The following is a 27,133-nucleotide window of genomic DNA, read 5'->3' on the forward strand; positions in this document are numbered from 1 at the left end:
ATATTTTGAATTAGCTTTATTATAGTTTCCGTTAATTACTGTATGGGACGTCCCCTAAAAAACTGGCCATTCGTTTTTTACAAATGAGGATTAAAGTATTCATATGAGGTAGACTGTGCATAGCATGTGACTGCATGCAAGAATAGACCAAGTGACTCGTAATGCATACATAATAAAAGTAACAATGCATTTAAGAGTACCCGTCACTGTATTGTATAGGCTAATAGCGTTGCAGTCGCACTAAATTCAGTTATGCACGAGTTTAAAGGCCAGTAATCAGATGGTTAAATGACTCATTACCTACTTACACACACACACACAGATGTACAGCAAGTCTGCGGATAAATATCTATACGGGGGAAATGCACGGGCCATTTCTTACAATGCATCGTTTCATTTCATCATCACAATCAAATGTCATTTCATGACACATTTTAATGACATTTATTTAGCAGCTAAAATAATAGAACATTTAGTAATTCGCACATTTACTGCAAATATAGCCAGATTGATCATGATAGTAGTTTCATTCTGAATAAAAAAAAGCAACTGATTCTGTGAATTTGCATTCAGAAATGAGAAGTCGTGCCATATATGACATATGATGAGCAAAAACACTAATTTAACACACACATTAACACACTTCACACAGGCTCTTGCGGACAAACTGTAATCCCAGTGATCTAAACATTTAATAAAATGACATTTACAACAAACTTGTATTATTAAAAATGTAAATACACATGCCTTGTTTAAAACAAAGTGAAAATAACAGTGTCTGGTGTACGGGGATATTTACTGGTCAAGTCAATCTTCTAAAAAAACAAAAATCAAGGTTAGATAGACATTAAATTGTTTCTCACATGCATACTTCATTGTAATAATGTTAAATGTTATGGGGAGGAGGCGGGAACCGGCGAACAGTCAAAGACTTTAATACAATAAATGAAAAACACACAGAACGCAAACTGTCACACACACATATACCAGAACACACACTGTCCTGATCTGTCCTGATCCTCCGGGAGAGACACCGGTGATCTCGATCATCAGCAGCATCACACACTCGAGCCCTAGAAGATAATCATTAGACTATAATATATTTAAAGGACATTAACATGTCTGCAATCTCGTCAGTATTAATGCATAAAATGATCTTCGATATAAACTGCAAACAGCTTGAGTGTTTGATCAGTGTTATTCCGTGTGACAGTGACGCGTTACAGACGCGCGTTATTAGGCTACATAGCGCGTGCACGCGGGAGAGAGCGATGCTCGAGCTGTTTATGTCGAAGATAATTTTATGAATCTGCTTGGGTTGACTGACTCATAAGAAAAGACTTTCAGAATCTAAATGAAGCTCGATATGAGCCTGTTCACATATGAGCACACTCGATATGAGCCTGTTGACCGTCAATATAACAGATTTAAGGCATGTTAATTATGTAGATTAAAGATAGACCTGTCAATTTAACTGCTACACAATTGATATTTCTACCTAATAGTTATAGAATTAGCCTATATTAATGCATTAAATATGAAAGCATTATCTTAGCACTAGAGTTCTCCTAAATAACAGTAAAAGCTCTTAACGGATCATGTTGGCCAATCACAGAGCTGGAGTGGCTCAAGATAATCCGTGTATCATTCGTTCAGGCGGTTTTTAAATTTTATATTTAGTATTGAAAGTAGAAAAATGAGAAAACAGCTTGAATATTAGATTTCTAATATTCTAATAAATGTTCTAATAAATATTCTAATACAAATCGCGGAGGATTTGGGGAGAAAAGAGAAAGTTTCTTCGTGCATTCCAGTGAATTATTAAATGGCATATCGTAAATTAAATCTGGAGAAAGCCACAGATGTGCAGTAGCCTATATATGTTGTCTTTTTTTAACAGCGGATTGCAAAAATAAAAAAAATAAGATAATCATGAGGAAAAGAAAGCAGCGACTGAAAAGAGCTCTTGCATAGATCTTGTCACGTTAAAATAAATACCAAGTCTCACGTTATTCATGTTATTCTTAAATAAAACATGAAAGAAAACTGAGTCAAACTGACGGATCAGCTTTATTTGAAATGATTCGTTTCAGTCTTTTTGAACGGAAGTGCCACCCATAATTCAAAACGCAGTAAACTCATAAGGAATAAGGTGGATAGGTGAAAACTTTATAACTGCTTTCTCCAGAGCGGCTATAAAAAAAGCTGATTTGAAACAATCTGTATTGTAAAAAGCAATATAAAAATAAAGGTGACTTGACTAATTATATTGAAGTACTGCATTAATTATAATCCATACACTCACCTAAAGGATTATTAGGAACACCTGTTCAATTTCTCATTAATGTCAAGTCATCTTCATTTATATAGCGCTTTTAACAATGTGGATTGTTTCAAAGCAGCTTTACAGAGATAAATGTATAATTTAAGGTAAGATAGTTTTGGCTTTATAGCGGTTCTTTAATAAAGTTATTTTCCAGCTAAAGTTAGTTTTGATTGATTCGCTTCCGTCGCAATGATCATTTGTTATTAAATTAGGGGCCGCTAAGACGACACCATTCCCTCTACACAGACTTTAAACACGAACCTGTGAGAGACACTGATGGCGTTCACATGCGCATTTAGAATGGGTTCTATAGTTATGTGCGTTTGAATATATGTGCGCAGGTTTGTAATTCCCTACAAACCAAGCCTAAACAAAGTACTGGTCTTTCCTTATACATTTTTATACAGAATTTTATTTTATTTAGTAAAATTAAATTTGGTATTGGGAAATTGGTAAATTCACGAAACAAATTTTCCCGACGACGCTTTATCTGTAGAGTGGTAAAGGGATCCTCCATAGGGAGAGACTAGTTGGCACTTCAGCACTGCGTTGACATCGGGTCCAGGCGAAGGTCCTTCGTCAGATCTGGATACGGCCTGGATCCGGCAGGCTGCGGGAAAACCTCGGGATAAACAAAGACACTAAAATTAGCGTAGATGCCATTCTTCTCATGATGTATCAGGATTTATGGGAAGTGTTCCCGGTTCCGGCTGACCTAATCTATGCAGCCTAACATTGAATTATAGAAGTCTATAATGTATTATGTGAAAGCTAGGTCAAAGAGATGTGTCTTTAATCTAGTTTTGAACTGACAGAGTGTGTCTGCTTCCCGGACAATGTTAGTGTAACGAGGTTCAGATGTTATGGGAAGAAGGAGGCGGGAACCGGCGAACATTCAACATATTTTAATGACAAAAATAAAACAAATACAAAATGAAAGTAAAAGCCAGCAGCCCCTCACGGACGACTGCTGGCAACACAGAACATCAAATAAAACACAGGCCTGTTCCTCTCTCGCTCTTCACTGTCGTCGCTCCTCCTTTATGCTTCCGCTCCTCCGTGAGAGATGCGAGACCGGTGCGTCACGCACGTGTCGCTCATTATCAATCACGCCACCGGCCTCGCGCCGTCCTCCCACGGCCTTCGACCTCGTCGTGCTCGCCACATACCCCCATCGCCCCTCGCAGGCCGGGGGGCACCCACGAGACTACTGCGCTTACTCCCCCTCCCCCCCTCCCCGGGGGGACCGATCACGGACGACTGCTGGCAACACAGAACATCAAATAAAACACAGGCCTGTTCCTCTCTCGCTCTTCACTGTTGTCTAATAATGCAATTATCTAATCAACCAATCACATGGCAGTTGCTTCAATGCATTTAGGGGTGTGGTTCTGGTCAAGACAATCTCCTGAACTCCAAACTGAATGTCAGAATGGGAAAGAAAGGTGATTTAAGCAATTTTGAGCATGGCATGGTTGTTGGTGCCAGACGGGCCGGTCTGAGTATTTCACAATCTGCTCAGTTACTGGGATTTTCACGCACAACCATTTCTAGGGTTTACAAAGAATGGTGTGAAAAGGGAAAAACATCCAGTATGCGGCAGTCCTGTGGGCGAAAATGCCTTGTTGATGCTAGAGGTCAGAGGAGAATGGGCCGACTGATTCAAGCTGATAGAAGAGCAACTTTGACTGAAATAACCACTCGTTACAACCGAGGTATGCAGCAAAGCATTTGTGAAGCCACAACACGCACAACCTTGAGGCGGATGGGCTACAACAGCAGAAGACCCCACCGGGTACCACTCATCTCCACTACAAATAGGAAAAAGAGGCTACAATTTGCACGAGCTCACCAAAATTGGACAGTTGAAGACTGGAAAAATGTTGCCTGGTCTGATGAGTCTCGATTTCTGTTGAGACATTCAGATGGTAGAGTCAGAATTTGGTGTAAACAGAATGAGAACATGGATCCATCATGCCTTGTTACCACTGTGCAGGCTGGTGGTGGTGGTGTAATGGTGTGGGGGATGTTTTCTTGGCACACTTTAGGCCCCTTAGTGCCAATTGGGCATCGTTTAAATGCCACGGCCTACCTGAGCATTGTTTCTGACCATGTCCATCCCTTTATGACCAACATGTACCCATCCTCTGATGGCTACTTCCAGCAGGATAATGCACCATGTCACAAAGCTCGAATCATTTCAAATTGGTTTCTTGAACATGACAATGAGTTCACTGTACTAAAATGGCCCCCACAGTCACCAGATCTCAACCCAATAGAGCATCTTTGGGATGTGGTGGAACGGGAGCTTCGTGCCCTGGATGTGCATCCCACAAATCTCCATCAACTGCAAGACGCTATCCTATCAATATGGGCCAACATTTCTAAAGAATGCTTTCAGCACCTTGTTGAATCAATGCCACGTAGAATTAAGGCAGTTCTGAAGGCGAAAAGGGGTCAAACACAGTATTAGTATGGTGTTCCTAATAATCCTTTAGGTGAGTGAATATATAATTGTATAATACAAATATTAATTAATACCCATTCCATCAGTTAAAGAGTAAGAAAGGCTGTGAGCTTCAGATGCGGGGTTTCTCTGAATAACGCAGATAGTCGTGTGTACAGCTGATGATGAGAGATGTGTAAACGGGTCTGTGTGTCAACGGTGTGAAAGTGTGTTTCAGTGTTGAAATGACTGTGACTTCATATAAAAGTGAAACTCTCTTGTTCCACGTTACACAATCCCCTGATATAGTACAGTATGTCACAGACAATTAGATCAATGTATTACACAAAACTCAGACTAACTTACTGGCATTAGCATTACAGTAATCAGATATTAATGCGCAATGAACACAAACTGTAGCACTTTATGACGTTTATGTTACAAAGTTTGGGAGGAGCACGTTCAGGTAATCAGCACAAGAGGAAGCCGGTATGAATATAGCCTTCCCTTACCTCTGTCCCATGACCGTTTCACAGCATTTGGCCCCCGAGATAGAGGAATAGACCTTATTCACAGCAGCGCCACCTTTGATTTTTTAATGGGAATGAAAGCGAGGCTGTGAGGGACAGACATGCATCTCTTCAATGGGCTGTGCCAACACTCACGACCAATTCGTACAAATTCATACGAATGATAAAAAGATGGCTAATTCGTACGACCTCACTCGTACGAATTTGTACGATTTGTCTAAACCCACGTGATGGGTAGGTTTAGGGGCGGGGTCAGGGGTAGGTCATTCGTATGAATTCATACGAATTGGGCAATTCGTAAAATATATACGATTTTGCAAAAAGTGAGTGAGGTCGTATGAATTCGTACGAATTAGCCACCTCGTAGAATTTGTACGTTTTCCCGTGAGATCGGGTTGGCTGTGTTGTTATTTATGGAAGCTTGTTTTCGCCACAGAATAAAACATTTTAAACAATAATTGCGACTTTTTATCTCACAATTGCGAGTTTACATCTTGCAATTCTGACATTATTTCTCAGAATGGCGAGATATAAAGTCAGAATTGCGTAAAAATAAAGTCGCAATTGCGTGAAATAAAGTCAGAATTCTGACTTTTTTCTCGCAATTGAGACTTTATGACGTAATTCTGACTTTATATATCGAAATTCTGACTTTATAACACATAATTGCGAGTTTATATCTCGCAATTTTGACATATTTTCTCAGAATTGTGAGATATAAAGTCCAATTCTAAGGGAAAAAAAGACAGACTTTATTCTTTTTTTTTTACCTCAGAATAGTTTATATCTCACAATTCTGACTTTATAACACGCAATTGCGACTTTATATCACGCAATTTTGACTTTATAACCTGCAATTGCGACTTTATATCACACAATTTTGACTTTATAACCTGCAATTGCGACTTTATATCACGTAATTCTGAGAAAGAAAAAAGTCAGAATTGTGAGATTTAAAAGTCGCAATTACCTTTCTTATTTTTCACTCTGTGGCGTAAACAATAAGCTTCCATAGTTATTTAATGTGTTTTGGGGTTGTTCTGCTCATGAAACACTGGAAATAAATATCTTTCCACGAAATTTCAGTTGACAAAAAAACTCCCGACAACATGAGCTGTGGAAAATTGTAAGTAATCTAGGAGCTTTACACAGGTTTTTACAGCGGATGCCTTTGGAAACACGGCAAGTCTATCCCTCACAGCCTCACTCTCATACCTGTCATGGCGCTGCTCTGAATAAGGTCTATTCCCTCCTGATGACGATTCTTTCGTCACAGCTGAGCCTCCGTCCGAGGAGTAATCCTTCTTCATCATCATCATCATCATCATCGAGCCTCCGTCCACGCACGTGTCCCGGACAAGCGTTAATGTCGAAATTCTATTCAGATCAGTAGCCTAAATTACCAAACAATCATAAAAGAAAGAAATAGCGTCATCGTGAGGTGAAAATGAGGATCTACTCTGCCAGACTCTCGTCAAAGTGCTTATCTATAGCACGAAATGTATTTCTCGAGTCGTACCATTTATTCGCCAAAAATATTTTTTGCGTGCATATGATACGCACTCTATGGCGTGTAATACACACGTACTCCATACCCCTAACCCTTCCCAAGGGGTTTGCAGTCTGTATCATTTACAGCGCAATACTTTGATTAAATATATTTAATCAAAGTATTGCGCTGATTAAATATATATATTACCTAATAAATTATGTTTCTATTATTTTAGTTTTAATGAAAAACCAGGGGACCCCCCGAGGTAATTTTTTCGGGCCTTATGGGGGTTCCCGGCCCCCCCCAGCCCCCCCTCAACTCGAACACTGATTTTAGATCAATTCAGAATGATTTCCTTGGCGACGCGTCATCAGTCACACACACACACACACACACACACGTAGCCTCGCGTTTATTTCGCTTTCCCTTTTGTTCAAAATGTTCACAAACTTGCTAACTAGAATAATGAATTGTATTTGTATGATATATTTAGATAGTCAAATATGTGAAAGTGAAGGTGTTCTGTCGTTTAAACACATTTAATTATCACTGATATAACGCGCCACGAGTTTGCGCGTAATTCAGAGGATCTGTCGGATTTACATCGCGTAAATTCATCCATTTTTCCCGAAATCCAAGTAAGCCCTTTGAACTGGAAGAAAAATAGAGTAACTTTATTGTTTCATTCATACACAGTGTCTGATATGAATAAAACACTTCTTCTAAAACCTCTAGCTGTGCCTTTTTTGTCAGTTAATATTCATCAGTATTATTGATCTCCTGCACTGACACCACTGTCTGAAGACTGGACGAGGACACTGTTTTCTCCACGCCGCTGTATAGATAAATGAGCTAAATAAATAATAACTAATGATTTTTACAATGAAAATGAATTAATGCTGAACTTACATAAGCATTAATGCTAATAATGACAATATTTTCTTCTAGAGCTGCAGCCGAAACTACTTTGTTGCATTAATTTGCTGATATTTGCTGCTTTGAAACACTGTGATGGAAAAAGCGCTGTAGAAATAAAGGTGACTTTGTGTGTGTGCGCGCGTGTGTGTGTGCGCGCGTGTGTGTGTGTGTGTGCAGTGCTGTTTCAGAGCCGGCTGACTGAGGACTGTGGAGCTCAAGCCATCACCTCAGCACTGCTGCTGTCTCACTCGACAAAAAATTCTATTATTACTTTCATTTCATTTCATCGCTATAAAAGTTCTTAAAGGTCAGTTACAAAAAGCACTTTGATGATCAAACTTTAATTAACAACAACATCAATTGAAAAAAATGTTCATCTTGTTATAGGAGACCTCTCCAGCTCTTAGATAACTGAGGAGCGGAGACCTAGTCTTGACACTAACCTTTATGAATCACACTTATTCTCAAGTTTAGGAATAAGAGGAAAATCATGTAATTCTTAGAATTTTGACAGACTTCAGACACAAATGTTCCTCTGAGTGGCTTTATACATGCGGCCCCTGAGTTTTAGTTTAGTTTAGTTTATAAATCTGACCCTGCATAAAAATAATGTTGTTATCCAAGACTGTAAAATAACTTTTTTTTTGCTAAGCTACCTTTTTATCTTCATAAAAAAACGTGTGTGTTATCATGCAATCAAACCAGGATTTAAAGAGTTACAACTCTGGAAAATAATGAATGTGTGCAAATGTTAAAAATAACTAACCACACACTGGCAGTTGATGATTTCCCGCCACTTTGCCTTCTCAGATGTCATAAACACATCATGTAAGTGGTCACGAACACAACATGCTCATCTCTCACCCTCATCTCCTGAAAGTAGATCATCACTTCATCATAAAACACATTAATAATCATCTCGCCATCGTGCATTCTTCATCAGACTTCAGTTGTCTTATTCTTCTCGATACTCAGAAAATATACTGTTTATTTGTAAACGGGTAGATTACATGACTTCAGTGTTCAAACACATTAGCTTTCTCAAAATAAATAAATAAATAAATAAATAAAATAATAGGCTATATAAAATGTAGAAGTTTTGAGAAAACGGGTTGCTGGAGCTTCAGTGAGTTTCAGTAGGCCTAAGGCATTATTAATTATTTTCCTCACTGAATTACATATTTTCTCGAGGCTCACACTCACTCCTGCATCTCCATGGTCGATCACTGAGATTATTTCTCATCAGGTATCAGTCTGAGCACTCAGAGTTTAAAAAAGTAAAACGTGTAAAAAACAACATTTGTCATTAATCTGTGTGCACAACACACTCTTTAACTGGAGAGAACGAAGAAGGAAACAGAAGAGTTTAAACTCTTTTACATTGATTTAGATTAAATACGACACTCATTAATGGAGTCAAGCACTCAAACTACAAAAAGTCATCGTCCAGAAATTAAACAAACCTTATGAATGTAGATGTAGTCGATGCACTGGTGTTGAAAACTGCAGTGTTTTAATGTTTTAAATTATGCGCGCGATAGGACGAGCTCATGAAAGTGTGTATCTACACCACGAACTTTATTTCTCGTGTCATTTATACGCCAAACATGTTTTTACGTGCATTCAACATGAACACTTTTAGGATGAAATCTACGGAGAGTTTAATACTCGAGGCTCCAGATCTTTCAGGAATCTGGAATCTCATCTAACCCGTTCTGTCACATTTGGGCTACTTTGTGCATGTATTTACATGATTTAAAAATGATAACAATATTGTACATTATATTTGTGTTTGTATTTCAATTGTACTTTGGCACACCTTTCATTCTGAAGAAAATAAACAATGTACGTCAATTAGAAAATAATAATCCTGCACTAAAAACAAATGTGAACATAAATCAACTGGATTTATTGAAGTCTAAAATAGGCCTATTATTTAATATAACTGCATCAACCTAAATACATTTAGCCTATATAAGCCATAATCAGTTAGAAATATAAATTGTGTAGCAATTAAATCGACAGGTTTATCGTTAGTTTGCTATTTAATCTACACACTAATTAACATGATTGCAATTTCGTCAGTATTAATGCATAAAATGATCTTCGATATAAACAGCTTGAGCGCGTGATCGCTTGAGCGACGCGTTTCAGACGCGCGTTATTACAAAGCGCGTGCACGCTGGAGAGGGCGAGCTCGAACTGCTTGGAGAGGGTTGACTCATAAGAAAAGACTTTCAGAATCTAAATGAAGCTCGATATGAGCATGTTCAATATAACAGATTTAAGGCATGTTTTGACATGACAACTGAAGAAATTGTGATCATGTTAATTAGCCTAAGATTAAAGATAAACCTGTCAACTTAACTGCTACACAATTGATATTTCTATATAAGCCTATGCATTAAATTTGATATGAAAGCATTATCTTAGCACTACAGAGTTCTCCTAAATAACAGTAAAGCTCTTAACGGATCATTTCGGCCAATCACAGAGCTGGAGTGGCTCAAGAGAATCCGTGTATCATTCGTTCAGGCGTTTTTTTTTATTTAATATTTAAAGTAGAAAAATTAGAAAACAGCTTGAATATTACATTTTCTAACATTCTAATATTAGAATAATAGTCCTCCGCGAAAAAAATATAATCGTGTTAAGAAGATATAGCCTATTTCATCAAAAATATACATAGGCTATTTACTTCAGCATTGCGTGATAAAGTGATTTCAGTCATTTCGACAGATAATAAATTGCATTCTGTGAAAACAAACCTGGAAAGAGACGTGAGGATTTAAGGAGAAAAACGAGAGATTCTGTGCATTCCAGTGAATTATTAATGGAATAAATCGTAAATTAAATTGACCCTTCGCTAAGCCCCGCCCTCCTTAGTTACTGTTGCTACGCCTGTACGTCTATTACAGCATCATATGCACCGGTTTCAGACATTCCCGTTATTTTTGGCGAACAGGTGAAATATCTGAGAGAGCCAGACAAAAGGGACATTCGAGGGATATATCCACGACATAATATGCAACCGATTAGAGAATAATTTCATCAAAGTTGAAGCTAAAGCCTATACTGTAGGTCCCAGCGCAAGCAGCAGCGCCTTCGGTTTTAGGTTTCGAAAAGGGAACAAAATCCACCGTCCAAACTTCTAGGATACCGGGTGTCAGATTTGCACAATCCATGCGCACACCGCTTTAGCAGGGGCATGTTCAAGTTCAAAACGGTGCGCAACGTTTTGCTACGGTTTCCGGTTTAAACGTCATGTTTCCTGGAAACGGCGTGCACCGGGGTTTGAGATGCGTTTTCTCTTGTTTGGTGGGTGTGTCAGAACTGCAGTCCAATCAGCAGCAACATGTATATAAAGCACGTGGTATTAAAGTGAACTCGCACAATGGGTTCAAGGAAAGTCATTTACAAATGTGTTCGATGCAGCTCGATAACTGAGGATATTAGAAGACATGTTTGTCGTAAGTTTTATTGTAAAAATATAGGATATTATCAAAATAATGATGTAGTTTTTTATATTTTTAGATTCATTGCAAGTGTATGACATTTTGTATAGAAATAAACAATGGTAATTAAGTGCTTTTCCTAAAAATGAGAAAGAAAATACAGGCTAGTATTAAAACGGTATGAACTACAAATATAAAGTCAGTATGTGAGGCTAAATGGATGTGTTTTAGTCTGAATTAGGTAAGATGTGTGCTTCAGTTTCAGTTTCAGCAATCCCTTCACTCGATTGGGATGTTCTCTTTTGTTCTGGGCGGCAAGTGCAGTAACTGTAACATCGGGCATATTTTGTAGTATTAAACACATATTTATACCGACTTCATCAGGCTCCGAAAATTCTTCACAAAGAACACAAAGAATGGCCTTCTCAGCTGCCATAGTTGCAACTCTTGCGTCATCAGAACAGTGTGTTCAACGCATCACCGTTTCGGTTTAAAAACCGTTGTGCAACCTTTTGTCGGGGCTGAACGCAGCCCAGGTTTCCCTCGCTCGGAAGCTTGCCAGACCTCCCGCGCCTAGTTACGGTTGCTAAGCCACGATTGGCCTGTGACGGTTTTCGGGCGTGGCTTAGCGAAGGGTCAATTCGGGAGAACAAACCACAGATGTTCAGTTTATATGATGTCATTTTTCATACTATTACAGCGGAATGCAAAAGGAACAAAGAAAATAATTATGAGGAAAAGAAAGCAGCGACTGAAAAGAGCTCTTGCCACTGATATTCTTGTTATAACATGTTGAAGAATGTCCCTTTGTCTCATGTGAAAGTCTGAATGCTGTAATGCCAAGCAGAAAATAGGTCACAAGGATAAGAAGAGAATGGAAAAGTACCCAAAAGTCTGTAAATGCAGGTGGAAGAAAAACCTATTTTTGAGATGTTCCACCAATAGAAGAAGGTCTAGGGGGAAATGTATCTAATGGTGGCAAGGCCACAAAGAGTGACGAGCCCATTGGGCACCTAGCGATAAGAAAAAGTATAAGACATGAACACTGGCCATAACCTCAGATGTCCAGATGGCCAACTGGCTTCTCACTTTGTTGCTTGTCAATAAAGTTAATTCTTCTGCCCTGGAACCTCGACTCTGAGAAACTCCTTTGTGACCTGAACCAAGGACTTCGAATTTGCTATGTAAGGGATAATGTGAGGCGGGTGTTACAGCGAATAACCGACAGGCTGAACTTAATAATAACTAATGTTATCAAGATATAACAGACCGCAGTCTACATTGGAATTCAACCCAGCCATGTAATAAAACTTAATAACTGCTTTGAGACCTGAACCAAAAAGAACTTTGAATTTGCCACAACATGTCACGTTAAAATACCAGGTGTTACGTTATTCTCATGTTATTCTTAAAAAAACATGCAGAAATCTGATAGCTCACTGAGTCAAACTGGCGGATCAGCTTTATGTGCAGCGCAACCTGATGATTTAAAATGATTCATTTCTTTTTGAACGGAAGTTCTCCAAACCGGAAGTGCCGCCCATAATCAACACGCAGTAAACTCATCAGGAATAAGGTGGATAGGTGAAAACTTTGACTGTTTTCTACAGAGCTGATATATATATAATATATATATCAGCTCTGTAGAAAACAGTCAAAGTTTATATATATATATAACTTTGCAGGATTTACGATGCTGATGACCGTTAAAGCGCATTACAGTCTGAAAAAGGTCAGATGCTGCTTTTGTGTTCAGTCAAACTGCTTTAAGTCTCTAGTCAAATATACAGCATCAGATATACCAGAAGATTGGTGCAACCGTGCAAAAAGCCAGAACTTGTGAATTGACTTGCTAAAAGAGTGAGGTGCGGTGAGGTGTTATAATAAAACATAACATCCTGATTAATTGCGTGTGGGTCGCACGGGCGGATGATATGAATCATTAATGATGGTAATATGAAAACAGCCTGTAGGCCGACGTGTAGGCTATGTGAGTGTGTCGCTGAAATCTGATTGGTTGATTAACTGCTGTTTGGCGGGAACTGCCAGATACACACAAAATCATGTCAAAATGACCACCTTGGAGAATATTTGCGTTTCTTAAAATAATTAAAGTAAAGCCGCCTTTGCACAGGACATCCAAACTCTTGGAATTCGCCACCCAGTGGCAGGAGTAAAGATCTGTTTATGACAGTATGCGCAACATGTGCCATAAAAGCACATCTTCTGCACTAAACAATGCTATTCTGATATCATATACTCTACGGCCCTGTTTACACGAGAACGCTCGCGGGTGAAAACGTAAAAATATTTTATCAGACGTGCCTCTCGTTTAGACGGCGACGGCGTTTTTGGGGCTTAAAAACGCAAAAAAGTGAAACCACTCTCCAGAGTGGAAATCTTAAAAACGCTCCACCGTCGCGTTTCCGTCTAAACGGTAAAAACGCAAAAGCATAGATATCATATAAAGGCTAGATGTCTCGTCCGCGCTGCTGGCCAATGGAGCTCGACATCCGCACACGGCGGCCATCTTACGACAGGATGCTCGCTCACTCATAACATGGTGCATGTACTTTTAAATAACCATAACTTGCTCAATTTTCTACCGATTTTCAAACGGTTTGGTTTGTTATAAACGTCTGAGATGTAGCTATTATACTGCATACATATGAATAATTATGTTCAAAATGTTTAAGCATTCAGAATTATAGCCACGTTAATAACGTTTGTAAGAAACCAAACCGTTTGTAAATCTGTCCAGATTTCAGCGAGATAAGAGGATTTGTGTGCGTGCTGCTCACTCACCTTAATTCACAGAGCCCTGTGGTAAGATGGCCGCCGGTGATGCCGGAAGTGACTCCGCCTTAAGACATCTAGCCTTTATATGATATCTATGCGCAAAAGTATGCTAGACAGTGAAGGCACCGATCAGTGCTTCACATTGCCACCTAGCCGCCTGGAGTGCATACTACATTGAATTTCACACACTTTTGCGTCACTGTATGCAAAAGTGATCACTTTTGCGTTTTCTCTTCAGATCGTTTCCGTGTAAACGTAGCCTACGTGTAGGCTATCTAACTCCACATAGTCTCGCACTTCAAATTATTGTAAATTTTGTTTGTATTTTTGCATTTTCAAAATACAAATTCCTTGTATTTTAATTAAATACTTTTTCACCGCAGTATTTTGTATTGCATTTAAACACATTTGATGAGTAAGTATTTGTAATTTGTAATTAAATACTTTTTGATGTATTTGTGCCCATCTCTGCGCTTGTGTATAAAGTTAGAAGCGCGGACAGATACTGAGGGGCCCTGCAGTGCCTTATATGAGCATAAGGACTTTAAAAGCATCTGTATTTTAGGGGCTCTGTATCAAGTCCTTATTTTAGAACAATTATTCCCTTGCAGTCACACAAACACATGTAGCCTCGCGTTTATTTCGTTTTCCCCTTTTATTCAAAATATTCACAAACTTGCTAACTATAATGGATTGTATGATATATGTTGGATTGTCAAATATGTGGAAGTGAAGGTGTTCTGGCGTTTAAACAGATTTAATTATCATTGATAAAACGCGCCACGAGTTTGCGCCGTAATTCAGAGGATTTGTCGGATTTACATCGCGTGAATTCAGCAATTTTCCCCGAAATCCATAAAAGTAAGACCTTTGAACTGGGAGAAAAACAGAGTAAACTTTATTGTTTCATACACAATAAGCATCTGATATGAATAAAACACTTCGTCAAATTATAATTGAAAGGCTTATTATTGCCGCTCGCAGGCAGTGTGGAATAAAAAACTTTTGTACTTTATTTTAAAGATTACCACTGCAAACAATTTTTTTTTTCTCAATCTAAAACGAACCGGTTAAATAACTACATGATAAATAATTCCGTGGAAATCAGCATGGATGATCTTTGTGGTAACATTTTCACTGATAATGTTAATGTTGTTGTTTTTTTTTTAAATGTAGCGATAAGGATAGAAGAAATGCTCTTTTTCTGTGTCTTTATTTGGTTAAATATGGTGGGTCAACGCATGGAAATTGACAAATACGTTTTGTGCTAAAAATAAAATTAAAGTGTCTTACACAGAATTATAGCTTTTTGAAAAGAATTAAGCTTAGGATTTCTTATTTTGTGCACCAGAAACAACAACAACAACAACAACAACAACAACAACAAAAAAACTATTTTGCATTTGTTTTTCACTCTACCCAAGATTATTTCGGAAAGATTTATTAGTAGAAAACTGAAGTGTATGACAGAAATGTGTGAATTTGATGTGCTTTTTTATACTCAGAAGGACCACTTAGAATGTAAAGTACAACATTATACAGTTATTTATTTTATTAAGAAAATACAATATACATAAAAGTGACTTTAAATTATATGTAAATGTTTTGGAACAAACAAAAGCATTCGCAATAAAAAATAAATAAATAAATAAAAACACTTAAAACATGCTATGCTTTGAAAGCACTGGACTTTTTCTATTTTCATTTTTTACTTTTTATTTCTTTATTTCCTGGCAGCTAATGTTAATGCCATAATGTGAATAATTATATATAGTAATAATTAATAGCAAATGATATTTGCGACGAAAGTGAATCAATCAAAACTAACTTTATCTGGACAATAACTTTATTCTAGAGCTGCTATAAGTTTTAAGTTTTAACACACTTGTTTTAAATACTTCCACACATTCCAGCATGACGAAACTTATAGTTATTTTACCATATCAACACTATAGAGAAACAAATGCGGCAAAATTCAGAATTTATTGGAAGTATCACTGAACATTTATTTAACCATAGCTAAACTAAATTTCTTACGACATATATAATACATAATATACAATTATTATTATTTTAATCTTATATCTGGTATTTAAAGGTTGAGGTAACTTTCTTTAATGCTGAATAGGGTTGGGTAGGCCTACCAAACTCCTTACTTTTAATGGCAGCGACTGAATTACGTCGGTACCGATTCACATTAAACCAATCGGTGCCTGTGAACGATCTGTGCGCGAGAGTAAGGCTATTAACACGCGAATCTGCGTGTTCTGCGTGTCTCTGTGGGAATGAGTGGCGCAAACTCGCAGTTTCATTTTTTTCATTTAACATGTGTTAAAATCTACACAACATGTGTTAAAATCTACACAACAAAACAAAACCACATAATTGTATTAGAAAGGTGTGTACGGAAGCCCTGAACCGCAAAGCAAAAAAAACAACAACAAAAAAAAAATCTAGCATTTCGAGAATACAGGCGAAACATTTCGAGGTTAAAGTCGAAACATTTCGAGGTTAAAATCGACACATTTCGAGAATAAAGTCGACACATTTCGAGAATACAGTCTGCCGTATGGACTTCCGCGTGTGTGCTTGCCGTGGTTTCACATCGCCTCACAGCATCATGACGGCGCGCGCGTTTCACTGTTATCTGGGCTTTCAACTAAAGGAAACTCTACAGGTGCCAATCTACCAACATGGCATCAGGCTCCCATTATAGGCCGTTATAAAATACACCGCTTTCATACTGTAGGCCTTCACTCAAAGCGCTTCACACTCATATAATCAGGGAATGTCTCCTCCACCAGTGGTTTTATATCTGAGGAAATCACGTGACCGGCCAAATGATTGGATACAGAATGACTGCACTTAAAATGTGTCCAGAACGCATTTACGGTGAAGAGGTTACTGTTAATATGACCCAGATTGTGTTGCCTATATGCCAACACGAAAACACTGCCTCTTGGACCGGATTGTGAACCTACTCCGGCGGAGTGTGTGTGCTCGTCTACAGGCAACGCCATGGTAACGCATGTTGGTAGATTAGTGTAGAGTTTCCTTTTGTTGAAAGCCCAGATAAAAGTGAAAAGCTACTATTTTGTGTAGATCCATGTGTCCGAGGCAGGTCGACTTCACAAGCGCATTACATACACACAAACACGCACGCAGCGCGCCCGCGGAAACACGCGCTCTGCGCCAGTGGACGCGCACCGTGCCCGCGGAAACACGCGCCAGTGGACGCGCACCGTTATGAATGCGCACATACGGAAGACTGTATTCTCGTAATGTTTCGACTTTAATCTCGAATTTTTTACAGAATTGTTTTTTTTTACGTTGCGGTTCAGGGCTATAAGTGAAATTGATGAGGTAAAAATAAATACTCTGAACCCCAATAGGTGACCACCATTAATAAAACCAAATGTGGGACGATTACTAAAACATAACCTGAAACTGTTATATAATGTATATCTGACTTAAAATAATATTTGTATTCTGCCTTTCAGCTGATGAAAATACTTTGTTCTTTAGTCCCTTCATTACATCACAATAACATGTCTTTATTTTATATGTAATTTAAATTCAACATCACTGAGCCCAAAGGCAGCGGCATCATGCAGATAACTATTATAGAGTCCAACAAAATAAATAATGAACAAATAAAATATAAAACAGCATGAAATAAGATCATCGACAGTCAGTCTTATATTAATAAAATATATTAAACTTCATATTTTTAGAAGGGCTGTGAATTAAAACAACCACAACAGGCAACAAGTTGATCAATTCTGTTAAATAAAAATGTTAATTTACCGAATTATCCACTTGTTTTCTGACAGTGAACACACGGAGCGAATCACCGCTCCACATTTTGATTGACAGCCGTCACAACCCATCACAACCTAGTGACCGTGTTTACGCATTTCCTCTCAGCCATTGGATGGATTTAAAAACCGGCTGTTGTGTTTGTATAAATACAGGTGAACAACTGCCGCAAAAAAAAATAAATAAAATAAAACGCTTTCTTAAAAAAGCCAAAATAACGCATGCACGTTTTCTTGATGTTCATTAAGGACAAGAAAATTGACCGTTTGTCAAATCTGAATGCCAGTTTAGAGATTTTGCTGTATGATTTAGGCTAGTTTAATTCAGATCTTTAGGTTTGCCTGAATGATTTAGTTAACAACACTTTTCCAAGCGGTAACTGCGAACACACTGAGTTTTACAACAACAAAATAACTTACAATCATCGAGAGAGTCTCTGCTGTCATTCCTTCTCGAGTCACTTTGTGAACGCGCGCCTGTCATTTCAAACGAAAGGAAGGAGAAGAGGAAGTCATATGAGGAAGAACGCGAGAGCCAATGAGCAGCGACATCAGCCAACATCAGCCAATCAGCTGCTGGTGCGGCAATCTTTTAAATGAACGAGAGCAAATGCGGAAGTCCGAGGAAGCGAAGTCGCTGATCTTGCAAAACTCACTGTAAGATGATGTTCATGTTGGCCTGTAACACCACTGAGCAAGACCGAGTTTAAAGAGGAATCACAGAACTGATTAATACATTATGGGTAAGAAAAAAAGAGAAGTGTCCAAAAAAAGTGAGCGCTATAGCCTTTAGGTCATAAAATAATAACTCTCAGAATAGCATGATTAAAATATTCTTGATCGAGAATATGGAAATATAGGGAATAGTTGTAATTTAACAGAAACGGTTGAACATGTGCTTCTGTATCTCATATGAAAAATTAAAAAAACATAATTAATTGCACATTTTTTTCTGTAATTTTCTGCTCCTAACATTTTTATATTGTAACAATTTCACATCTAATCTCCAAATTAAAACAACAGAGGCAGCATATGTAAAATATTTTAAATATGTGTCTTTTTATGAATGAAGGCCAGCGTCTCTATGTAATCGCCTACAGACCCAACAGGCTCATTTGGGTTAAAATAGCCTATTAAAACTACATGTAGTAGGTAAAATGCAGCGGCATTCACAAAAAAATGTAAGAGAAGAATGAAGCGTTTCTCTAAATGAACTCTATAAAGACCATCAGTAAAAATATCATTGATGGTTTTGGGAACGGGAGTCCGAGGATCAGGACTGTGTTTCTGCCTCGTCTAACATCATAACATCATATTCGAAACAATCAAATGCTTTGTAATAGTCAAAAGAGGTGCTAAAATATGTAGTCTGCATCAATATGCTAATATAATACTGATTATTTATATTTTTTTTGTAGGAACAGACACACACACAGTGAGTAAAGGGAAAACAACTTGTTCTCCGTTTTATTACTTTGTCAGCATCAGCCAAACAACACGTGACCTGGAGCGCCCTCCAGTGGCGACAGACTGAATTACCCAAAAACATCCCAGTTTCTCCCCTCTTAATCACATTTTCATATCTCCAAACTTATAGAAACACGAGGAGCTCAACTTAAAGCATGGCAATAACGGGATCGCTTTCTAATGTAACTGAACACTATTAGTTGGTGTCACTCCAGATGAATGTAAACTCAGTTATGAGGTATGCAACACAAATCATGACATTGGTCATATATTGTCTTTCTTTTTGAACTACCCAAACCTTAAACATTTTATAAGCGTAGCCTGTTATGTGGTCTGTGGAGCCGGACAGGAAACCTCCTAATGCTTTGGGAAGGTGTCGTCCGAGAGCTGTGTTTCTCCGTGGTCTGAAGCACACGTATTATTTCACTGACCGGCGAAGACCATCCCTGTCCAGCTTTATCTGGAGTCTGCGATGGAAAGTCCACTGATTGAGGTCATTTCAGGAGGACAGTCCAGCATCTGATCCGTACGTCTTTTCCAGAGTTGCGAATATCCCAGCTCTGGTCCTGTCTGAGAGGACACATGTGCTGTGTGGGGCATTCATTTTATGTTATAATTTGTAAATGAAACAAAAATAATTTCTGTGCATTGTTTATTTCTGTAATGCAAGTTATAGGCTAACTTGTAAATGTAATAAAGAAATTATTCTGTACATTTATTTTTGCCATGTCAATTAATTTGTACATTTACTACAAAATAAATTGTTCTAGGCCTTACAGTACTTTTTACAACTATTTCCCAGATGAGTTTCGTGTATCTGGGATGAGTGCATATCTCCACGGTCCACCAGCAGGTTTGCAGGGCTGATCAGTCGACGGCTGCCGGTCACTGAGATCTTCTCAGAAACAGGGAAGATTAAATCAAATTGTCTCACATCCTCAAAAATCAAACCATAAAATATTTTAACATGCAGAACCGTCCTGTGAGCGAAACTCTGCAGGACAACGGCCCTCCAGGACAGATGTGTCCTATCCCTGATCTAGAAGACATATTTCTAGTGTTTCTATGTTCATTTTTTTTATTTAACAATATCTAATATCAAAATCTAATACCGGTAAACAAAATCTGATTGATAACATGCAATCAATCAATACATAAATAAATTAATAAAAAACTCTTAAAAACAATGAAAAGTGTCTCACGGTTAGAATGGGGAAACTTTTTTTTTTTTTTTACATAAATATACATAATATTAGACTTATTTTTACAAATATGTATCCTTTATACTATAGTTTAAATTTAGTGTGTTTCTGGCTCATAAGAAAGAAAAGAATGTTGAATATAAATCACAGTTTCATTATAGTTCTTTCAAAACTCCTTGCTAAATTTGTTGATAACTTTATTGAGAAGCTGCAGACTCATAATCTTCTGACAATGGAAATTTTATATAATTTGATAGTACTGAATATAAACATCAGCAGCTTGATAACATGCCAAAACAATGTTGTTTTGTTTTATCTATCTATTAATGTTTATCAATGTTTATTTTATCTAACAATGAATACACCTGTCAAAAAATGGGGTTAAAAATGGGAAAATTTAGATTTTTAAAATTTTATTTAAAATAGTATTTTATTTTCATATACTAATAAAATATTACTTTTTATATTAAGAGTTTATACTAAAATGTATGTCCTATGCTGTTTTCCGTCCAATAATCAGTAGATGTTTAGTTATTTTAAGTAACAATTTCTAATGTTCTAGAAATGAACTTTAACGGTTATATATTTAACGGTTTTAACAAACTTTATCGGTTATTATACACATAAACAAATGTTCCCTGAATCTTTGAGTGAAATAGTGTTTTCAAGGGTTATTTTATTATGTAATTTTTCATAATGATGAACTAATGTTAAAGGCAGGGTAGGCAGGTTTTTTCTAAAAAACTTTTTCCCAAATTTGTTTAAACTGTCTTTATATATCAATACATAATTAAAATGTAAGTACTGTGAAAAAAGAGAGTATAAAAATCGAGTGTGTGTAGTCCTCTCAGGTCTGCAATAAACACAGCTCATTATTTCATTCACTCCCACCCCCTCCCTTCTGGGCTCCTTCCAAAGCCACGCCCCCAAAACACATGAACGCGCGACGCCGACTGGAGGACGCGTTTATCAGTGCCGAGCGGTGACTGTATATGCAGGTACTGGGAATTTTAACTGCTCTTTCTCTGTTGCGTGCCTCTTCCTCTCCTCGAGTCAAATGGGTGCGCGCATGTGGGCAGTGCCTGTAGCAGCAGGGGTGGTAGCCATGGTAGCGAGGGAGAGTGACAGTCGCCCAGCCAATCATTTCATTCGTTCCGAATGGAAATAAGTAGCTGTGTTTATTGCGCTCTGAGAGGACTACAGACAGAGCCAGCCAAGCCACTGAGTGACCCTTGCAATTGCATAGGGCCCCGTGGCCAGCAGAGGGCCCCCTAGAGTCACTGCTAGCTAGTGGGGGAAAAAAAATCATACATCAAAATACATCAAAAGTAACATAAAATAAATAAATAAAAAGAAATGGGCCTACAGCGCTCTTTATCAGGCATCATGATAAGCACAGTTGTTATTTATTTAGTTCTTTATTATGGAGAGCTCCCCGCGAGAGCTCACCACCATTATGGTGTTCTGGGTCAGTGTCGTTTACGCGTTACATCATAAGAGGAATGGCGTCTATGCTAATATTAGTTATTATGGTTATTATTAGCACCATTATGGTGCGTTCACACCGGACGCGAATAGCGCGTCAGGCGCGAGTGATTTCAATGTTAAATCAATGCAAAGACGGCGTGAATGAAGCGTAGAGCGCGGCGCGGTAGATGCGAATACGCCTCATTCCCGAGTCAAATTCGGGCGAATGGTGCAGATTACAGATTATGTGGGTGAGGGCGAGGGTGATCCTCGCTCCGATGCGGGACAACAGGCTATCAAACTGGGCGCGGGACAGGCGGAAGCACCGCTGATAGCGGCCGTCATCCAGGCGCAGCTCCTGGAGCAAATGGTGAAACTCGCCAAACTGGGTTCGCCTCCAGAGGGTCTGGTGGACCCAAGTACGGCGATGATTACCCCTACGCCGCTGTTCTGCTTGCCAAATGCAATTACAGAGCGGTAACTCTCCCGAGGAATGCTCGATCAACATCAGACATCTTGTAAAAAGATGGCCGCCAACGGGTTTCGAAACTTTCGCCTCTGAAATCATGAATTTTTACGAACTTACGAACTTATGCGCGACGCACGTAAATTTCGCTTCAAACTTTTGTTTTTACGCACAAATTAACACAAAGGGCCCTATTTTAACGATCTGAAACGCAAGTGTCAAAGCGCAAGTAACTTTGTGGGCGGGTCTTGGCGCTGTTGCTATTTTCCCGGCGGGATAAATGACTCTTGCGCCCGGCACAAATCTAAAATGGGTTGGTCTGAAGCAGCTTCATTATTCATAGGTGTGGTTTGGGCGTAACGTGAAATAAACCAATCAGAGCGTCATCTCACATTCCCGCAGGCGCGCTTGTTCTAAAGCGGATTCCTATTATAACGGCGGATTTGCCAGGAGCGGTTCACAGCCAAGGAGAGCAACGCTCTCGTCAGGGACGTTGGGGATGGAGAAACCCACCCAAATTAACTTCGGTTAAAAAGGCGTATGATAATTTGGGTAAATGTGTAAGCTAGATGTATGCTTTTATAATAAATTGTCTGTCTATCTATCTATCTATCTATCGTAATAATGTATGATTTGCAAAAATGAAAACTGCTGCTTCTGTGTAGATGAGAGAATCAAAGTGTATGCGCGTTGTGCACACGCTTCATTGATTATGGCCAAGCATGCGCCCTTAAAATAGCATATGAATAACATGCGCAACGCGCCACTGACTTTAAACTATTTTTTCCTGGTTAGTGGCGCAATTGTTTTCTAAACCTGCAAAATAGCATGAAGGAACGTTTGCGCCGGAACACGCCTCCTTTTTTGCGCTGAACCGCCCAGGGAGCGCAAGTTCATTCCCTAGTTTAGCGACGTGCTTCTGTGGAGGGAAAAGCGCGCTTTGCGCGGGTGCAAAATAGGAATGATACATGCGTCGGTGTACAAAGTCAATTGCGCTGGGTGCAAGATAGGGCCCAAAGTGGTCAAGCGTATAACTAGACGCGGCAGGCGCGAATTTGAGTTAGAGGCAGAGAGAAACAGGTGGAGAGAGGTCCTCATTAGGCTTGTGTCAATCATACAATCTCTAGCAGAGAGGAACATCTGTTGATACGTTACATGTCAACAATAATGGTAACTTCCTAAAAGAGGTGGAATTACTAGCGAAGTTTGATCCTGTTTTAAAAGAGCATGTGCGATGCATTGACAGTGGAGCGAATCGCACAACATACTTAGGGGAAACAATACAAAATGAGCTTATCGCTTGCATCAGTGACACCATTCTCCATACAATTGTGGTACAAATCAAGGAGTCCAAGTATTTTTCCCTGATTCTGGACTGCACTCCAGATGTCAGCCACCAGGAGCAGATGTCTGTTGTGATCCGTACAGTTGACCTAAAAAACACACCAGAAATCAGAGAGCCCTACCTGGGGTTCCTATTAGCCCAACTGGACTCGGCTTATCCACACTGATTCTAAGAAGGCTAAAGGAGCTGAACATCCCCTTTGAGAGGACAATCTAATGACATGAATGGATGAAGAGTTACTCAAAGAGCAATGTGCCCAGCTCGGAAAAAAAAACACTCACCTGCGGAGAAGAGGCAGATATTGATTGGAGAGAGCTAGCCATGGAGATGCAGAACCTTCCAGAGCTTCCCAAAGAAGTCACGACAGCGTTGGAGCTACTTATTCATATACATGAAAGGGGGCTGTGTGAGTTACACCCAAATCTTTGGGTAGCGCTGAGGATAGCCTGCACTCTTCCAGTGACAGTGGCAACTGCAGAGAGAAGCTTCTCTAAGCTTAAACTCATAAAAACCTTCCTGAGGTCCTCCAAGTGTCAGGAAATGCCAATGATTAGCATCAATCACCAGATAGGCAGCCAGATCCCTCATATGATGAGGTTATAAATGACTTTGCATCCAGGAAGGCAAGAAGAGAACAATTCTGAGGAATGAGTAAATGGATGCATAGCATCTCAGATTTGAAGAACTTCTGAGGGGAAGGCATTTCCCACAAATGTCTTTTTTGAAAATCAGCATCATTGTAAACTTATGATTATATTTAGTCAATAATACACGGTTAATAGCTTGCTTATAAGTCAAGTATTGGCACCTTCTTGCACTCTCTTAATTCATCTTTTTGTTTTTTAGTGAGTTACTTTTTCCCCAAAGAGACCATGTATGCGTGTGCAAATACACAAGTTTGGATTTTAATAGTTCACTATTGAAATGTTACCTTATTCTTATTATTGTTACAATTGATCTTGTTTGTGGTGTTTTAGATGTTATTGTTAATTTTGTTTATTTGAAAAATTCAAACATTTAAATGTTCTATTTATTATTTTATATAATATTTTATTTAAATGTTATTCTATTTGCTCTATTTCATTTAAATTATATATATGCTGCAGTTTGTGCCTCTTAAAATCTGGTGTCAATTAAAAATGTTTCCTTGATTTTTGAAGATCACTTGATCAGTCTTTTTATTCAGCAAGTTCATCAGTGTGTGTTCGGTCTTGCACTGTCATTCAGCTCAGTGGTGTTTTCCTGTTAGACATCAAACATAGTAGATATAATATATAGTTATAAGATAGTCATTGCTTTTCTTTAGTCCTTATTTAAAACGGTCAAAGGGGCCTCCAACCAAATTTTGCTTAGGGCCCCCAAAGGTCTAGGGCCGGCTCTGACTACAGACACTCGATTTTTATACTCTCCTTTTCAGAGTACTTACATTTTATTTATGTATTGGTATATAAAGACAGTTTAAACAAATTTGGGAAAAAGTTTTTTAGGAAAAACCTGCTTACCCTGCCTTTAACAGAACCATGAAACAAATATAGTTATCAGGGACACATGTAGATAAACAAACTTCAGCTGTTTTGTCAGGTTTGTCGCACACACTGAGATGTACACACCTGGAAAAGCGTTTCCAGACATGATGTAATCATCAGATTCACACTGAGAGTGTGTTTGTTGACGGACTCGCGCTGATTCTGGAGGGTTTGTTGTTGTTTAGTTCAGATCTGTGTGTCCAGCCTGTGGATCAGCCTCGCGCTGCGCAGGAGCGGAAGATCAAACGTCATCAGTGAGAGTGGAGAGGATGTGGCGCCTCCTGCCGGACACTCAGAGAACAGTCACAGCGCTTTAAAAGCATAAATATTAAGAATAAAGTTATTGTCCAGCTAAAGTTAGTTCAGGTTCATAGAGTGTCAGAAACAGATCAAATGCTGGTGTTTATGCGGGAGCAGGACAGTTATTCAGTTATTCATCAAACCATCGCTCTCTTGACAGATGATTTTGGATTAGAGGCAGAAATGTGGATTATACTGTTAATAAAACGCAGTCAGCTATGAATGGGTGATTTAAATTCTCTGTAGAGAAAACCAAATATATCTTCTTTACAAATAAAAAGTTAAGTAGACAAATAAATCTAAAATTATATAATAAAAAGGAATTAGAACAAATTAAAGAGATAAGATTTCTCGGAATGTGGTTTGACACGCAAATTACATGGATTTCTCACATTTAAACAAAATGTAAGTGAAATGCAAGTAAAAGGATTTTAGGTGTGTTTCAGGCTGGCACTGAAAACCATTTATTCAACAATAATAAGAGCAATACTAGACTATGGAGGTGTGGTTTATGATCAGATTTTCTTTCAGTTTCGATATCACGTCATGCTGCAGCTCGAGAAATGGGCGTGGCTTAAGACTATATATAGATATATATGAACGTCTCATTTGTCGCAGAACTGCAGAAGAAGGAGAAGCTACACAACTAGTTATTAATGCTTATCTAATTTATCTCTAATTTTCCTAATAGAGATTTAGACAGACTTCAACATCAGCTCGACTCCTGGTGAGTTTGCATTTCCTGCAACGGGTTTCATGCAGATGTGTTGATTTATTGATAATATAAGTAATGATAAACATATACTGAGATTATTTAATCTGTATTGTTGTTTTAGGAAGTATTTCCCTTTGCTGTGATCTTTCTGCAGTCTGATAATGGCGACGGGGTCTGAAACTCCTGGTAAGAGAATATCCCACAGGATTTTTTATTTTTTTTTTATTATGTTTTTATTTTTTTATAACTTTTATTACAAACTCTCGTGGAGACAACAGCAAAAGAAAACAGGCAAGGCATCAACAAAATACAAATTTAACAATGAAAAAAAAAAAAACTAAGTAAAAATAAATAAATAAAATAAGGCTTTGTTCTCAAATAAATAATATGTGTTACAGGTTTAAAAACATTTCTGCAGCATAACAAATAGCTTCTACAGTTTGTTTGGAATCTTTAACAAGGTTCAAGGAGGAAAATAACATACGAAGTTCATTTTTAAAACAGTTTACATTTGGCAATTGTTTTTTCCATTTATTTTTGTGAATGTGGTATTTACCCATAATGATGATAAGGTTAATCAACAGTGAAGTGTCTCCCGTCAGTTTAGAATTATAAATAAGAATATCTTCGATTGTAAATTGTTCAAGTTCACTAATTTTATTATTCAACCAGCTATGGACATCTTTCCAAAAATTCCTACTAATTGAGCAAAGGAAGAATAAATGTTCTGTTTGTTCTGGATTTTCATGACAAAAGTCACAAGGGTCAACTTCAAAACCAGATCTACCCCTCAGTGTCTCCGCAGATGGATAGTAGTTGTTAAGAATTTTAAATTGCATTTCTTTTACTTTGGGTGCAATT

General features: G+C 38.3%; 1 protein-coding gene and 1 long non-coding RNA gene across 2 annotated transcripts in view; both read right to left on the minus strand.

Annotated features, from left to right (window-relative positions):
• LOC307156278 (uncharacterized protein) overlaps positions 1 to 25,522 on the minus strand; it is a 67,802-nt gene extending 42,280 nt beyond the window's left edge. The window contains exon 1 of the mRNA XM_079867572.1: positions 25,342 to 25,522. Coding sequence (XP_079723698.1) covers positions 25,342 to 25,363 — 22 coding nt within the window. The 5' untranslated portion in view covers positions 25,364 to 25,522. The remainder of the gene's footprint in view (positions 1 to 25,341) is intronic.
• Positions 5,228 to 8,608, minus strand: LOC307156664. The gene is made up of 3 exons (XR_013820767.1): positions 8,479 to 8,608; positions 6,518 to 6,696; positions 5,228 to 5,357 (listed from the first exon to the last, which is right to left on the minus strand). It is a non-coding gene; the product is annotated as an uncharacterized lncRNA (long non-coding RNA).
• Positions 25,523 to 27,133: the final 1,611 nt, after the last annotated feature.

This window comes from Squalius cephalus (assembly GCF_949319135.1).
Source record: "Squalius cephalus genome assembly, chromosome: 1".
Lineage (NCBI taxonomy): Eukaryota > Metazoa > Chordata > Actinopteri > Cypriniformes > Leuciscidae > Squalius > Squalius cephalus.